Source organism: Sturnus vulgaris, chromosome 17 (genome assembly GCF_052056855.1).
Source record: "Sturnus vulgaris isolate bStuVul1 chromosome 17, bStuVul1.hap1, whole genome shotgun sequence".
Lineage (NCBI taxonomy): Eukaryota > Metazoa > Chordata > Aves > Passeriformes > Sturnidae > Sturnus > Sturnus vulgaris.
The window spans coordinates 9,436,769-9,452,443 of record NC_142259.1 but is presented as its reverse complement, the minus strand read 5'-3'; the positions used below and the strand labels follow the sequence as shown (position 1 = coordinate 9,452,443).

Genomic DNA, 15,675 nt, shown 5'->3' with positions numbered 1-15,675 from the left:
TTCCCAGCTCCAAAACCTCTGGATTTCCAGGGCTTCTAGGGAGGGGTGTGCTGGGATGAGTTTCCAACAGCACCCATAAGCCTGCCCTGCCACTGCTCCCATGGGATGTGGAGGGAAGGGGAGGAAAATCTTCCCCACAACAGGGGAACGACTTCGGGCTGCTTGCACATCCCCAGAGGAGGCAACGCTGGGAGTTGTGGATGTTCCCTCCTGCAGAGGGAATCCAGCCAAGGAGCCCAGATCTGACATCATCCCAAGAAAACAGGAGAGTTTCAACATGTGCAACGGGAATAATGCAAACAAACCCATCTGTAGGAGCCTTCCATGAGTTCCCATCCCACTCCCAGCTCCCATCCATCCTCCTGTCCAGGGCTGGGCAGTGCTGGGATACAGGTCTCATCACTGGGGTGGCACAGAGCAGGAGGAGATCAGTAAATCCCTTTGTCACCAGGAGATGATGCTGGAGGGGCTCACACAGAGGCTCTTTTCCTGGGAATGCTGTCAGGATGGCATGGATTGCTGGAGGCACTCCCAGCTCCAGTCTGCTCCTGGAGGGACTGGGCTAATTGGGAGAGCTCTGCAGCAGCCAATGCTCCCAGGGGAGGGGATGGCTTTGAGTCCTGGCAACCTGGCAGAGGGTCCTGGTGGGCACAAAGTGGGATGAGAAGGGGAGGATGAATGGCTCTGCAGAGAAATCCATATCAACAATTTAATAAGACCTAGGGAAAAAAAAAAAGTTTCCCAGCTGGGATTCATCAGGGAGAGCTTTCCAGGAGTAATAATAAGGAAAGCAGAGTCCTACCAGCACAACAATACCTTCATGCTGGCTGGGTGAGGTGTGGTCCTGGGAAGGCAGGTTGGGCAGCTGATCAGCTGTGTAGGGCCCAGGGATGCCTGTGCAGTGGGGCAGGAGCTGCCAGGCACAGAGAGTCTTGGAGAAAGGCTGTCTTGGGAAGCTCTTTGCAGGCATTTGGAGCAGTGGCTGCTTCCCTGCAGACAGCCCCTGCTCCAAAGCTGGGCTGGGGAACAGGCTCCTGTTCCTTCCCAGGACTGGTGGTATTAAGCCTAAAAAGGGAATTGTTGGAGTCTTTACCAAAGAAGGAAGGCTGGCTGCACTGCTGGCAGGCAGAGCTGGGGGGAGGAATGCCACAGCCCAGCCCACAGGTCTGGGGGCTCACTCCCCTGCTTGTCCTGGGCTCCCCTTGAATGCACAGGGGCCAGATCCAGCCTAGAGGTGCTGCAGAAGCTGGAGCTGTGCAAGGGCTGCTGCAGGGAAGGAAGTGCCTGGATCCCAGGCATTGTGTGCAGCAGGCGTTGGGAGGCAGTGGGGGATGAGACCTGCACTTCCCTCCGCAGATTCACCCCATTCCTTCCCTGCCTGCACAACGTTAAACAAGTTTCCCACAGGGGGAGAAGGAGTCACATCCCAGATCTTCCCTGTCCCCCTCTATGTTCCACCTTCCACCTATTCTACACCCTCCAGTCTCAACTTTCCACCCTCCAACCTCCACCTTCCACCTTCCATCCTCCATCTTCTACCCTCCACATTCCGCCCACCATTCTCCACTCTCCATCCTTCACTCTCACTGCTCCCCCCTCCAAGCCCACTAGCACCAGGTGGAGCAGCAGAGGAGAGCCCTGCCCTGGGTGAGCAGAGACTTTGCACTGCCCTGCACCCCATGGAGGAGCCCTGGCCCTTCTCCCCGAGCTGGCAGATGTATTCCACACCCCCTCATCCCTCTGTCCTTGTCACCATCACCAAACAACTGAAGCTCAAGCACAGACAGGCAAGACCCTGTGGCTGCAGGGCACAAATCCTGCCCTGATCAGTGAGTGCTGCTGTGTCCAAAAGTCCCAGCAAGGACCAGCCAGAGGATCTGGGGGTGACATTGCCAAGCTATTTTATAATGAGGGATTGCAGCTCTTGATGGACTGTAGGTCAAATTCACAGTTATTAGAACTTAGTAAATGTGGTTTTGACCACCATCTGGCTCTTCTTTTATATGCAATAACCATCCCATTACATCGAAATAAAATCCACATTTAAGGCTCTTAATTGCATAAATGGCCTTTAGCTTTTTTTCCTCTCATCTCAAAGAAGAAAAAAAAAAGAGGAAATGTCCCATTTCCATCTGTCACAGCAGAAGAATTTGGCTGAAAGTCTCCAGCTTTCTCTTGAGGCTGGGCTGGTGCATGTGGAGTGTTTCAGCCCTGGGAGAGGCACTGGAGCCAGCCAGGCTCCCCATGGCCCCTGAGGATCCTTCCCCTGGGGCAGTGGTGGGGTCAGCCACCCTGCAGCCTCCCAGAGGGGTCCCAGCGTCCCTGGGGAATTGTGTGGCCATTTCCTGATATGGACTAGAACAGGCTGAGGTCAAAGACATACCTGATAGCTTGAATAGAAGAGAAATACCATCTCACAAAGGATTTTGAGTGCATTTTAGTTTGGCTTTGCTCCAGTTCTGGGCAAATCACCTTCCCCTCCACCTGGTTTCTCACCAGGAAGGGCAATGGAATGGGAAATGCTATCTCAGATGGCCAAAACATGTCATTTAGTTACTGCAAAATGTGAGGTGACACAAACCCAACCTGGCAAAGTGAAAGCATTTTCTCAGACAAAACAGTAAAATCAGGCACCCTTATGCAGGACATTTTCTTCCTTCCCCCAGGAAAGCTACAGCAACAGGATTCTCCATTTCAGAGGAGCTACATCTCCCAAGGCAGAACAGGACAAGAGTTACCCAGTGCAAGGGAGCATCCTCAGCAAGGCAGATGCACACAGCTGTGAGCATCTCCTGTTGTCACAAACATGTTGAGGCTCAGTAATTGGGGGATTTAGGTGAGATTGGTGGTTCAGCACTGTGGAAAACAACCTGTGGGCAGCACATCTTGGCTGGGGTCCAAAACCAACCAGGGAGCCCTTCCAGAGCTGACATCTCATCATCACTCTGGTACAGAGGGAGAAGCAGGGGCAGAGCAGGACAGGCTGATTTTTCAGCAGTGGCTTTCCCACATGAAGCAGCTCCATGGCTCCTTGCTTTCCCCCAAGTGAAGCCAAGAGTCCTGTCCATGTCACACCAAGTGTCCCCAGTGCCAGGGTGAGCAGAGGCAGCAGGATGGGTGTGCAACTGGAGCTGCACCAGCTCCAGGGGATCTTTCCCAGAAAGTAAAAAGAACAAGTTCCCAGTGCCCTCTGCAGGAGGAAGCACAGCCCTTTTCCCCAAATTTTGGGGCCCTCCAGGAGGACAGTGAGCAGTGAGATGGGTGTCTGTCACCCATGGCTTGCTGTGTCCCCTCTGGGGACAGGGACACAGAGGCCCATCTGCCCATCCCCAGGGGCTCACAGGGAAAAATGCCATTTTGCACCCTGACTTGTACATTGCTTCACTGAAGGAACTCTGGGACCCTGATGGCCATGGCCATTCCCAAGAGCCACCCGAAAAAATCACTGCTCTTTATTCACACAGGAAGCCCAGCTTGGTTGGAGAGGTTTGTGGTTTTCACAGCAGAGGTGGGGCTTGACATTACACTTCCTTTTTTGTCTCTTTTTATTCTACTTAAGGGGAAGAAAAACAAAGGGGAAGAAATGGAAAACAAGACTCAGTACTACATTGTCTGTAGCACAGGATTGCTGTCCCAAGCATGGACTTGTTCCCCAGTGTGCAGCACCAATTCACACACCAAGGAGAGGTATTTTTGGGGTTTTTTCTAATTTGCACGAAGTAGGGAGCTGGGTGATAACCCACAAAGGCTGGTTCCCTGCTCATAAAGACTCTACATTATTTATACATTTTAACAAAGCTATTAGCATTCACTGGTTGCAAATTACAGAACTTTTTGTTAATTAGTACTCAATCCCCTACTTGCTAGTTATATCTCTCATGTCTCATGCTAATTAGTCCACAGCCAGAGTTCTTCCCTCCATTTGAGTCTGGAGTCCGTTTGGAGGAGATGGTCAATGAGTCAGTGGTTGTGATCTCCCACTTTCAAAATTACCTTTTCTCCAGTTACTGGTCAGTTCCCTGACTTCTCGGCCAGGCAGCCCATTCCTCTTTTCCTTAAAACCAAAGATTAGAATCACAGAATTAGAATAGAACATAGATTAGAATACTGTGAGTTGGAAGTGACCCATAAGGATCACGGAGTCCAGCTCCTGGCTCTGCACAGCTCATCCCAACAATCCCTCTGTGCCTGAGAGCCGTGTCCAAACATTCCTGGAGCTGTCAGGCTGGGCTGTGCCCATTCCCTGGAGCCTGTCCAGTGCCCATTCCCACTGTGTCCAGTGCCCATTCCCACTGTGTCCAGTGCCCGAGGTGAGGAACCTCCCCTGATCCCACACCTAACACCAGCTGATCCAGCACATCACCCACTGACCCACGCTCACAGTGCAATCATTTAATCACATAAATCAAGCTGTTCCATTATGGAATGGATCCCTTGGTTGCAGAAACGTGTACCATATACACTCAAATGAAAAAGAGACCTTAAAGGAATATTTGGAACAGGATTAAGGGGCTTAAACACAATGGACTCAGAGGTTTTAATGAACAAAGTGACTGCAGCTGGTAAAGACATAGCTGAATTACAGCAACCTTTACAATCATCTTTATTAGCATTAGGTGCTAGCCAGTGGAAATTATCCAAGATATTATCAGACTGGGAAAACATGGGAGAAGGAAATAATGAATTGGTAACTGTTATAAGTACATATTATATTATTGGTTTTTTGCAAATATTAAAATGGATGCTATATATATATAATGTTGCAAAACTGCTGTATGAATATGGTTTCTTTTAGTTCTGCTGTTAACAAAACTTAGACATAGTAGTGTGACAAACATATTTTTTTCTTGGACTGTGACGTGGTAATGGAAAAAGTTTTGTTCATGTAACTAACTCAGAGAATGGTAAAAAAAAAGATACTCAGGAAATTCTTCACATTGTTGGAGTGTTGGTGACACACTAGAACCCCAGGAAAGAATTTATTGATCTTCCATTATCAGGGAGTACCGACATGTTGATTTACAGATTGAGGGGCGGGGGGGAAGATTTTGAATAATGCATGAAGGTCTATGAATATGCAACATGCTGATGTATTTAAATAAGTATTTTCTGAGTTAGCGTGTGCTCTTGGCTGAACGTCACGCACCTGACCGTAAGAACCTTTTGCTTTATTGTCTTTTGTCCCCTACTTGTCTTTTTTATTAAACCTTTTAAAATTTACCAAGAGAGTAAACCTCGTTTTTCATAGTGACCGATACTCTTGGTACAGCTAGTGAAAATGTTTCTTTGGCTCTTGGGTGCACACCACATGCACAGTCACATTGCACATCACATCAAATACTGAAAAACCTGCAAGTGCGACTCAAACCCCCGTTCAGATTTGGAGGGGCTCGGTGTCAGTGTGACACAGCAGGCAGGACAGGGCAGGGTACAGCGGCACACAGCGTGACACGGTGTGACACGGTGTGACACGGTGCGCGGCACGGCTCTGCACAGACTGGGGCGGGCGCACCCCCGGGCGCTTTCCTGCCGCGGCCCCTTTAAGGCGCCCTGGCCAATCAGCGCAGCCCACATCCCCGCCAGGGGCCGCCCCCGGGGCCCGCCGGGAGGCCCGTACCACTCCCGCCAGCCGGGGGAGTCACTTTTCCCCATGGCCTGGCAGCCCTGCCGCCGCTCGTCTCCCGCCCGCTGCCTCCCCCCTCCTGCTCGGTTCACTCTCATTCACAATATTCACAGGCTGTCGTAGCGGGCAGGAGTGGAGCTGCGTGTCCCTGGTATAATACGCCGTCCCTCTCCCCCCCCATGGCATGATGGCGCGTGCCGGGGCGGGGCGGGGCGTGGGGCGGAAGCGGCGCCGTGGCGCGGGAGGGGGCAGCATCATGGCGGCGCCGGGTGAGGCGAGGGCGGCAGGGCCGGGGTCGGTATGGCTACCGTGGGGATGGGGACATGCAGGGTAACGCGTTTATCTCTCCGCAGGCCCGAGGCTGCGTCTGGAGGCGGCGTTCAGCTTCTTGCTTCTCCTTGCCGGTGCCCAGGCCCTTGTCCCCAGCCATCGTCTCACTGCCCGTGACCTGGCGCGGCTGCGGGCGGTGCTGGAGCGGCCCTTCACCGACGTGCGGGCCGCCTACTACTCCATCGTGGGGCTCGGCAGCCTCGGGGTGCGGCTGGCGGACGAAAAGGTGAGCGGGGGAGGGCCCGGCTGCCGTGCCCGAGGCCTGTGATATCTGAGGGACTGCTGCATAGCAGTAAAAGACGAATTGTTAATATGAGTTTATAGAGAGAGCTCTGCTTGGACAAGGCCGCTTGGGAAATGTAAAACGTGCGTGCGTTATATCCTTAGTAAATACATGAGTATCACTGGTAATTGGCTGCTCTCGTGTGTTATTTGGATAAATTGCATCTTTGTCCGGGCAGTAACGTGGCCCTGGCTCGCTTACATTCGCTGCCTGTAAATGGTGGCTTCAGGGCTCGCTCCTGCGCGGGCCGCTGTGATGTTACTGTGGATATCAATTTCTTTAACTGCCTTATGAATAAGTCCCCTGCCTGTGGCACATTTGGTGCACTGTACTGTTAAATAGAGTTCCCATTAGTTTGTTCCAGTTCAAGTACTGAATTCAGGCAGTGCTTTTTTTATATATAATTAATTAGATAATTTTAAGGCTGGTGGAATCAACATAATTCTTACTGTGCTGTGTCTCTAAGCAGTTCTAGTTTAAATATTGCAGGTTGTGCATGTAACAGTCTCCTTACATAGGCACATCTGCTCACATGCATGTGGATGTTTACCTGTGCTTGTGAACTGTAAATAGAAATTTGTTCTTTCCTCATAAATTCATCCAGTACAGGGGTTCTAAACCCTTTGGTCTTGGTTTCTCTTTGAGTGCTGCATATAAGCCATTAACTGTGAGGCTCCTGAAGATGGGGTTCATCTCAGTGCACCCCTTGCTGTGGCCAGTTACTGGTCATCTCTGGGATACACTGGGAATTGCTGCTTTTCTTTGTGTCATTGTGGCTGCATGTTTTTATTAGTTCCTAGTTCTGGCAGTGATAGCACAGCCTTTGCTTCTGCAGGGAAACAGCATTTATTTATTTATTTATTTTATTTATTTATTTATTTATTGAGATTTGTGGTGATACTTTTTTCTGCACAGTGCACCTCTTCACAGAGTGGGGCTATTTAAAAGGTAGAGGTAGTAAAAATAATAGCTAGGTATAACACTTGAACATTGTTGTGGAATGACCCACTCTTAAGATATCTCTGTGCCCTGATAAGCTCTCCTTGAGGCAGAGCAGTCCCAGCTCCCTCAGCCTTCCCTCCTGAGAGCTGCCCCAGTCCCTCATCATTTTCCCAGCCCTCCAGTATGTCCTTGTCTGTCTTGAGCTGAGGAGCCCAGCACAGAGCACAGCACTCCAGATGTGCCTCAGCAGGGCTGAGTAGAGGGGCAGGATTACATCCCTGACCTGCTGGCAGTGCTCTTCCAGTGCACCCCAGGACACTCTGCTGGCTCATGGACAGCTTGTTGGGCCAGGACCCCCAGGCTCATCTCCTGGAAGGCTATCCCGTTGGTTAAGCATGATTTCCCCTTGGTGAATCTGTGTTGGCTGCTCCTCATCACCTGCTTTTCCTCCACATGTGTTGAGATGAGAGTCAGGTTGAGCTGTTCCAACACCTTTCTGGGGCTGGAGGTGAGGCTGACTGACCTGTGGTTCCCAGTCTCCTCTTCCTTGTCCTTTGTGAAGACTGAAGTGGCACTGGTTTTCCTCCAGCACTCGGGCACCTCCTATTTTCCCTGAGCTTCCAAAGACGGTGGAGAATGGCTTAGCAATAACATTTGCCAGCTCCCAGAGCACTTCTGGCTGTATCCCATTGGGGCCCGTGGATTTGAGGGTGTCAGGTTTGATTAAGTGATCTCTAATCTGATCCTCCTCAGCCAGGAGAAAATCTGGGAATATTCCTAAATAATGCAATCCTGTCCTGCTTGTAAAGGCCTGTGATTTATGTATGAGCAGTTAAATTCTTGGTTATTTTCTGGTTAAAATGCATCCCAGTGATCCAGTTGTCAGTTAATTTAAATTAACAAGCAGTCCCATTGCTTACCTTTATGCTGTACCTGCTTGCCCCACTTTTCTCTCTGTGCTCTTGTAAATTCTCTATTTGTATCCATAATGGTGTGATATACAGCTAGAAAGGAAGCTGACCTACAGAATTTCTGTTCATCTCTTCTCTATCCTGGAAGATTTTCCCTACTAAATACACCTGTTGAACTTCAATTTTGATAGGCTTTATAATTGTACTCAATTTAGATTTGAATTATGGTTGCAGTAGAGCTTATGTGAAAATTCCTGGTGTCTTTTAAGAGGAACCACCCTTGTTTCTGTGCAGCATTTGTCAGAGTAGGATCTGGAGGGGTATAAAAATGCACAATGTTCATGGAATTGTCTTAGACTATCATTTAAATCTCCTCTCAGTGGTTGAAGTTAACTTCTGTTTCTTCACAGGCTGCATGCAAGTTCATCAAATCTCATGTGGACTCCAGCAGTGTTGAATCCCTCTTTTATGCTGCCCAGGCCATGCAGGTCCTGTCAGGCTGTGAGGTGAGTGTGGAGCCCTGAGTTCTGCAGACAGATATTACCAAGAAAACACTTGCCTTGGTATTTTTCTTTGGTTTCTTTTATGTATAACTTTTACTTTCTTTTAGTGGATTATTCTCTATTGTGCCTTAGGTAAATAAGTGTTTGGGCATTCTCTACACAAGGCACAGTATAAATGAAAAACACAAGTCCAGGATAATTCTGGGGAGCTTAATTTTTTTTTTAATAATGTTTTCTAATTCAACACTGATGGCTAAGAAAAAAGGCAGCACATTTAGTTAGAATTCTCCAGACTGTGTCAATTAGAAACTCTTTGTGTGGCTGACAGACTGTTAGGGTGTTGGAACACTGCTGGATACAGTTGCAGATCACCCTTTCTGATCTGGGGTGGGTTATCCAAGCCCTCTTTGTCATCAGTACTCGTGGCTACTACACAATGATGTGATGCCACATGAAAAGCAGTACCAGGATACATCTGAATCATGGATTATCCTGACTAATTGATGGTTGACAGCAAAACTTAGGGACTTAATTAATTCAACTAAAAGGTAATGAATGATAAAAGGACTTTTCCCAGAAACTTATATTAGTTCACCAGTCCAGTGTTGCTTCAGGAAGGAATCAGTGGTGCTTTGAAGGCCATATGAACTGCTGTGTTCCCTGTGCTTTTCCTCAGGTCACCATTTCAAATGAGACCAGGGAGCTGCTGCTGGCAGCTGTCAGTGAGGATTCCTCAGTCACCCAGATCTTCCACGCTGTCGGTGCCCTGAGTGGCTTTGGCCTCCCTCTGGCATCCCAGGAAGCCCTGAGTGCTCTCACTGCTCGTCTCAGCAAGGAGGAGAGCGTGCTGGCGTAAGTGTCAGGCAGGAGGGATTCATGTGTCTGTCCTGCAGGCAGCTGGGTTTTCAATTAAACACTATTTTAATGCTTAATATTTGTAATATAGATATATTAGAGTAGGTGTTGTGTTTTCATTTGATCTATTTGTCCAGTTCATTATTGTTCTTTGGGGTAAGGAAATACATGTTTTGGGGCTACCTTTGTATGATTTTATAAATTAACTTATGTATTCAGTCTAGTTCAAGGTCAGTAAAGGGATGATATCACAAAAAAGCCTCCACTTAAAAGGATTGACAACAGAATTTTTACTTTATATCCAACCATGATTCTGTGTCATTTATGGTTGCAGCAGACTTAATGCTCTTTCTCAGTTCTGTTTGTAGTTTGGGGTGCCTGCACTGTGAGCTGGAAAATATGTGCCAGTAAGCTGAGGGAATCTTGGCATGTATCACCAAAAAAATTTGTTTCACTGTGAAACAAGAGAACAGAATGTCCCTTAAAGGCTGGGGAAGAAAGGGAAACTTTAAAACTTGCTTTGTTGACTAAAAAAGTGGATTCCTGGAAGCCTGAGTAGCAAGTCTGGGATCTGTGCTCTGCAGGGATCAGTTTGTTCTCTGCCTTTGAGTCTGTGAGTTTGTTGCAGTGCTGATGCAGCTAAAGTGACATTCTGTAATGAATGCTGAGTTCACACTAAATCACTTCAGATTCATTCTCTTGATTGAACTGAAGGCAGGAACAGCTGTTTTACACTTCATTCAGAAGAGAAAATGCAGTTGCTTTGATTTAAATGATGTTTGGGTTTTAAGGAAGGAATAATTGTACACTTATTTGGTTTTGTTTGTTCTTGTTTAAGAACCATCCAGGCTTTGGAGACGGCATCTTACCTGTCCCAGCAGGCAGATCTAAGTACCATTGTTGAGGAGATTGAGGTAGGAACATACTGTGCTCTTTAATTATTCAGAAATTTGCTAGATTGCTTTAGAACTAAAAGATGTGAAAAACAAAGTGAAAAACCAGCCTGACTAATTGTCTGCCTGCATGATGTGGCTTGGCTTTCAAGCAGATAATTCTTTGGACTTTTATCTGTTTCACAGTGGACTGAAACAGAAAATCCTGACATTTACATATAATTTGATCCACTAAAGGCTGGAGGATTTTCTTTCTTCCTGTTTCTAAATAACTATTGCAAAATATATCATTGACCCCATACAGATAATTCTTGATTACAGGCCTAACTAGCAGAGTTAACTTCTGTGGATCCCCTGGAATGCAATTTAAATTTTAATAAAACTCTTCCTGTCAGGATCTTGTCGCTCGCTTGGATGACCTGGGTGGAGTTTACCTGCAGTTTGAAGAAGGAATTGAGACTACTGCCTTGTTTGTTGCTGCTGCCTATAAGCTGTCAGACCATGTGGGTACAGAGCCAGCAATAAAGGAGGTCTGTACCTGCCCTTTCCTTCCTTGAACACTCCAGCTCCCAAAAAGGATCTGCTCAGTCCCTGTGGTGCAGTGCCAGGGCCTGCTGTAACTGGGTAGAATTTCTACTGGAAAAAGTATTGAGCACATTCAGTGAAAAGGGACATTGTGGAGGGAATGCTAGGAAATAGAATCTAAGAGGAAATTCCAACTTAAAGATCACAGGCTGGATTTGTTGGGTCTTTTCCTTTTTCAAGTGTGAAGAAGGAAATTGCAAGTGAAACTTAGTTTTTCTTTGTTTATTGAGACAAGGAGTTGAAAACAACCCCTTGTTTCAGAGTTTGTTCTGATATTTGGCACTTGTGTAGCACTTTCCAGCATTTCAAGGTGTTTTGCAAATGTTATTTATCTGTGAGGAAATGCAGGCACTAGTTTGGGGTGCCCAAAAGAGAGACAACATTACCATGTGCCTGCAGGAATCCAGATGAAAAAACTTGTCTAAGATAAAACAGTTCTGCAAATTTCTTTTTATCTTGGTTAAGCTAGAAATCATTAATGCAAGCTGTCCACTTAATTTTTTTTTTCCACAAGCTGATGGAGGTGGATGTACTTTGGAGTGAGAATGGCAGCTCCCTAAAGCACAAGCCAAAGTGGCAGGGTTAAGACTGAAGCCAGTGTGAGACATCTGAGTTCAGTCCTGGCTCGTTTCCCCACTGCTGCCAAACACACTAACGCAAAGTAATTTTGATGTCATTGTTGAGGTGGTGATTCTGCCACGTGCAATTCAAACTGTCAGCATCCAAATGATGCTTTAAAAAAAGACCAATTAAAAGAAATTGTTTAGTTTTTTTTCAGAGTTATGCTGTCAGAAGTGATGTTATTGAGGTGTAAGGCTTTATCTCTGGTGAATGGTGAGCATGCCTTTGGAATGCCACAAAAACTGTCTTTAAAAATAACATGTATTTGAAAAAATAATTCCCTGGTTTTTTCCCCCCTACAACTTCAATGAGTGCCAGTTGCTGATTAGGGTCTGGAGCAGTGCCATGCCCTCCACAGACATGAAAAACACTGCAGGATTTGCATTGTGCAGGAGTTTTGTAGCATTTTTCTGGATGCTTTCTCTAGTTGTGATCTTGTTTGGTGTTCACTGGTACAAGCAGAAGAGTGAAAATTTGAGATGCAGTGGATTTATTTTAGAAGTGTTCTGAGCAGGTAACTAAGTTATAGATCCTTATTGCTTTATTTGGGATTGTCTTTGATTGTACTCATTCTCATTAGAATTTAGCCTGAAATCCTTGGTTTGGATCAAAGTACAGGTGGCCAATCCCTCTGTTTTCCAGACTAGCAGGGAGTAATGGAAGAAGCTGAATAATACCTGGTAATGAATAATCTGCAGAGCGGTGCAGGTGCCCTAACCCTACTGAGCCAGCCTGCAAAATCAGCTGGGGGGATGCTGTCCCACTCCTACTTTGGAGAGAACAAATTAGCTTTGGCACATCCCAAAGCCTGAGCTGGCTCTGTGCTCCTGGTGGTACTGCTTTAAAGCTAATCCTCTTAGCTTGAGGACACTGCTGAGCCTCAGGGGATAAGCCTGCATGGGCCTAGACTGGCTCCTTCCAGAGCCATTGGGATGCTTTGCTCCGTGGCTTTCCTAGCCTGGCAGATAGCCAGGACATCAAGCCTGATCCTGCTCCACTGTATGAAGACAATTGTGCAGCTCTTGCAGCCAAATTGTCTTTTTGCAGCCATGTGCAGTCTGGGTAGTTGAGCTAATGACATCTTTTTACTCCAAAACACGTCATTTGCAGAGGTGGATCCGTATTCTGCTTTTCCAAGTTCTTGAGACAGTTCCAGCCATTGTGGTTGGAACCTCCCAGCCAAGAATAAGAATGCACATGAATTCCAAAGGTGGATAATTTTGGGTTGCCTCATAATTTGAACTGTTTTTAAAGCAAATGGAAAATTAAACAGTCTTTTATGAATGATGTTTTCATTAATAACATAACACTGAGCCAGTTAGCAATGTTGTGGGAAGCTGCTGGTGCTTATACGTGGTTGGCTTTTCCTCTTTCAGGATCAAGTTATCCAGCTGATGAATGCCATTTTTAGCAAGAAAAACTTTGAGACACTGTCAGAGGCCTTCAGCGTTGCTCGTGCTGCAGGTTCCTTGTCCCAGAATCGCTTCCACTTGCCCGTCATCGTTGTTCCTGACGGGCCTGCAGCCGTGTCTCATCATCAGCCCGTGCTCAGGGTAAGGCCTTAGCCCCAAATCTTGGCTCAGTCGTGGTGTTGTAGCTCTGGGCTGACTGAAAATGTAAGCTGATGTCTTTGACTTTTAGTTGTTACCCAGGCCCCAGCAGATCTGGATTTTAGTGTTTTTGTGAGGTGATTCTTAGGAACCTCGGCTTAGCAGCACTGCCTCAAGAAGGCACAGTGTGGCTGTCAGCTCTTCACCTTCCCTGCTGTGTTAGAAAGAACAAGGGAGTGTGGAATGCTGAGCAGGGGAGAGCTCTGGGTGTGTAACACAGAGGGGTACTGAGTTGTCTGTGCTCCTGCATTCCTTCTGGAACAAGCCTCACAGAAATTCTGGTTTTTCTCTCCTAGCTGCAAGTGACCAATGTTATGTCCCAGCAACTGACTCAGGTTTCTGTAAAGCTTGACCAAGCCAAGTCTGTGTCTAGCAAAGCCACTGTCCTTCAACAGCTACCATTTACACTCTCTGGGTAAGAAAATAAGATTTTTTTAGAGTAAGGCAAACAGGTGTTATTTAAGCAATGTTGGACTTAGTTTTCCATAAGTGTTTTTCCACCAGAGAAATGTTTCTGTGATAGAAAACTCAAAATGCTGTGGTTGTGTTTTGTTAGAGTGACTGATCACATTTGGTGGTGATGGTGAATTTCTGTTGTTTTTTCTTTTGACTGGGAGTGGGAAATTCCAATGTTCTTTTGACTTCGGTCAGCTTTGAAGAATTCTTTTCCTGCTGCACTTAGCAATGTTAGTTTTGTGCTGTTTTTATTTACCTGTTTAATGTAGTATATTTGGAGGCTTCTTAACACCTTGGGGTTTTTTGTTACAGAGATTTCTTTGAGCTGAACTTCATGAGTGTGAAACCTGCTAGTGGATATTATGATTTCTCTATCAGTGTAGATGGAGATAAGCGATTTATTGCTAACAAAGTGGAGGTGGGTGTGCTCTTTGATGTGTTTTCATTCTGTGCCTATTCACTGAAACAGCTTTTTATTTATACTTGTGAAGGATGTTGCCAGTTGTATGGAATTTTTATCACATGCTTTTCTGTAATGCATTGGATTTTGACTCAGGATTATGGCCAGTAACCAGATTAATACATGATCAAAGGGGATTTGTGTAAATTTCAAACGTGTCTTATCACTTAGATGCTGATCTGACAGCATATGAACAAAGGGTAACAGTGGAAGTGTTTATATGGCAGCCCTAAGTCGATATACAGAAATGATTAGAGTGTTAGTTCTTCAGAGCATTCCAGAGTTGAGCCCATAGATCTCAAGGCTTGGCTATCAGTTGTCTGGGGATTGCTTGATGTGTGGAAGCTGAGCATTTGTTGTCTGTATAAGCTCTAGAAAAGTCAAGGGGGTCTTTTGGAATTTCCAAACCGTGTGCATGGTGACGATTTTGTAGTGGAGAAGCAGTGCCCAAAGCAGATGAAGTCTTCTTTTCATGCACACACAGCTTTTTTTTTGACAGCAAAAGCTGTTAGACCACACCTTTCTGAAGAGCAGTTTTATACAAACATTTGGAGTTTTCCTTTCCTCAAGTTTGTTACAGTGAAAGTGACCTCTTTGACTGTTCATGTATCCCCCCAGTGTCAACAGCTGAGAATGCTCTTCTCCAGAGAGGCCCATCATTTTTGCCCTCAATCACCTATTTAAGGAAACAATTAGCATTTCAAGTCTTCCAACATATTTAGATTGGAGTGGAGGAAGACACAAGTGCTGACCTTTACTCTGAGTATCAAATTGACTCTGTCAGTGGAGCAGTAATGGCACTCGGGGGTGTCAGAAGGGGCTGGATTGTCCTGCTTAAGCTGGGGCTGGCACAGGGAGGCACCAGCAGGAATGTATTAGTGCCTGCAGCTTTGTGGGAACGCTGCTAATAAGACACATTGTTATGGGGGAGGACTGCTGGGGAGCTGCTTTTTTCCTTACTGTTATTAGCATTAATTGTCCTTAATGCACCATCGTTTTGACAGTAATGAGCTAAACCAGTGGGTTATTACTCGGGCAGAGACTACATTTCCTGGCATTAAAATATTTGAGAGATGTTTGTGTACTGTGCAGTTGGAGGGGCTGTGTGCAGCAGCTCTGAGTTGCCTCCACACAACTTTTTATATTTGATTAGTCCATCTTTGTTTGCCCCCGTCTTGGAACAAATTAAGGCTTTGCTAAAGTTAGCCTGGATCATCTGCATGTTAATGGATCCATTTTTGGGGGTAGCCTCTCAAATGATGTTTTTTTCATTGTAAAGGAACTGCCAAGATGACTGTGTTTGAAGTCTGGCCTGAATAGTTTAGTTAATGTTTTTACATATTTTTCCTACAGGTTCTCTGTGAATTATTTTTCGGGCTGAGGGTGTGAGGCTGGTTCACATGAGCAAACCTGTAATAACAAATTGTAGTATAAGATGAAAAATATCTTGGCAATGAAACTTCAATTCTCTAGGGGAGCATTTGTAAGCTGTGAGAACAAATGTGCTAATTAAAAACTACAGACTGCAGTAACTGCTTATGTTTGAGAGAAAAATTGAAATCAGTCAAACCCACTCGGCTCAGTGCCTGAATGGGCTGTGGTT

At 46.3% G+C, this 15,675-nt stretch overlaps 1 protein-coding gene across 2 annotated transcripts in view; it reads left to right on the top strand.

The window, feature by feature from the left end:
- The first annotated feature begins 5,835 nt into the window (after positions 1 to 5,835).
- RPN2 (ribophorin II) overlaps positions 5,836 to 15,675 on the top strand; it is a 19,250-nt gene continuing 9,410 nt past the window's right edge. The window contains exons 1-9 of one of the 2 annotated variants that reach the window (XM_014884026.2): positions 5,836 to 5,892; positions 5,977 to 6,179; positions 8,500 to 8,595; positions 9,269 to 9,444; positions 10,286 to 10,361; positions 10,736 to 10,870; positions 12,923 to 13,099; positions 13,453 to 13,571; positions 13,925 to 14,030. In XM_014884026.2, coding sequence (XP_014739512.1) covers positions 5,880 to 5,892; positions 5,977 to 6,179; positions 8,500 to 8,595; positions 9,269 to 9,444; positions 10,286 to 10,361; positions 10,736 to 10,870; positions 12,923 to 13,099; positions 13,453 to 13,571; positions 13,925 to 14,030 — 1,101 coding nt within the window. In that variant the 5' untranslated portion in view covers positions 5,836 to 5,879. The remainder of the gene's footprint in view (positions 5,893 to 5,976; positions 6,180 to 8,499; positions 8,596 to 9,268; positions 9,445 to 10,285; positions 10,362 to 10,735; positions 10,871 to 12,922; positions 13,100 to 13,452; positions 13,572 to 13,924; positions 14,031 to 15,675) is intronic. The other variant, XM_088175048.1, reaches the window with a different exon arrangement.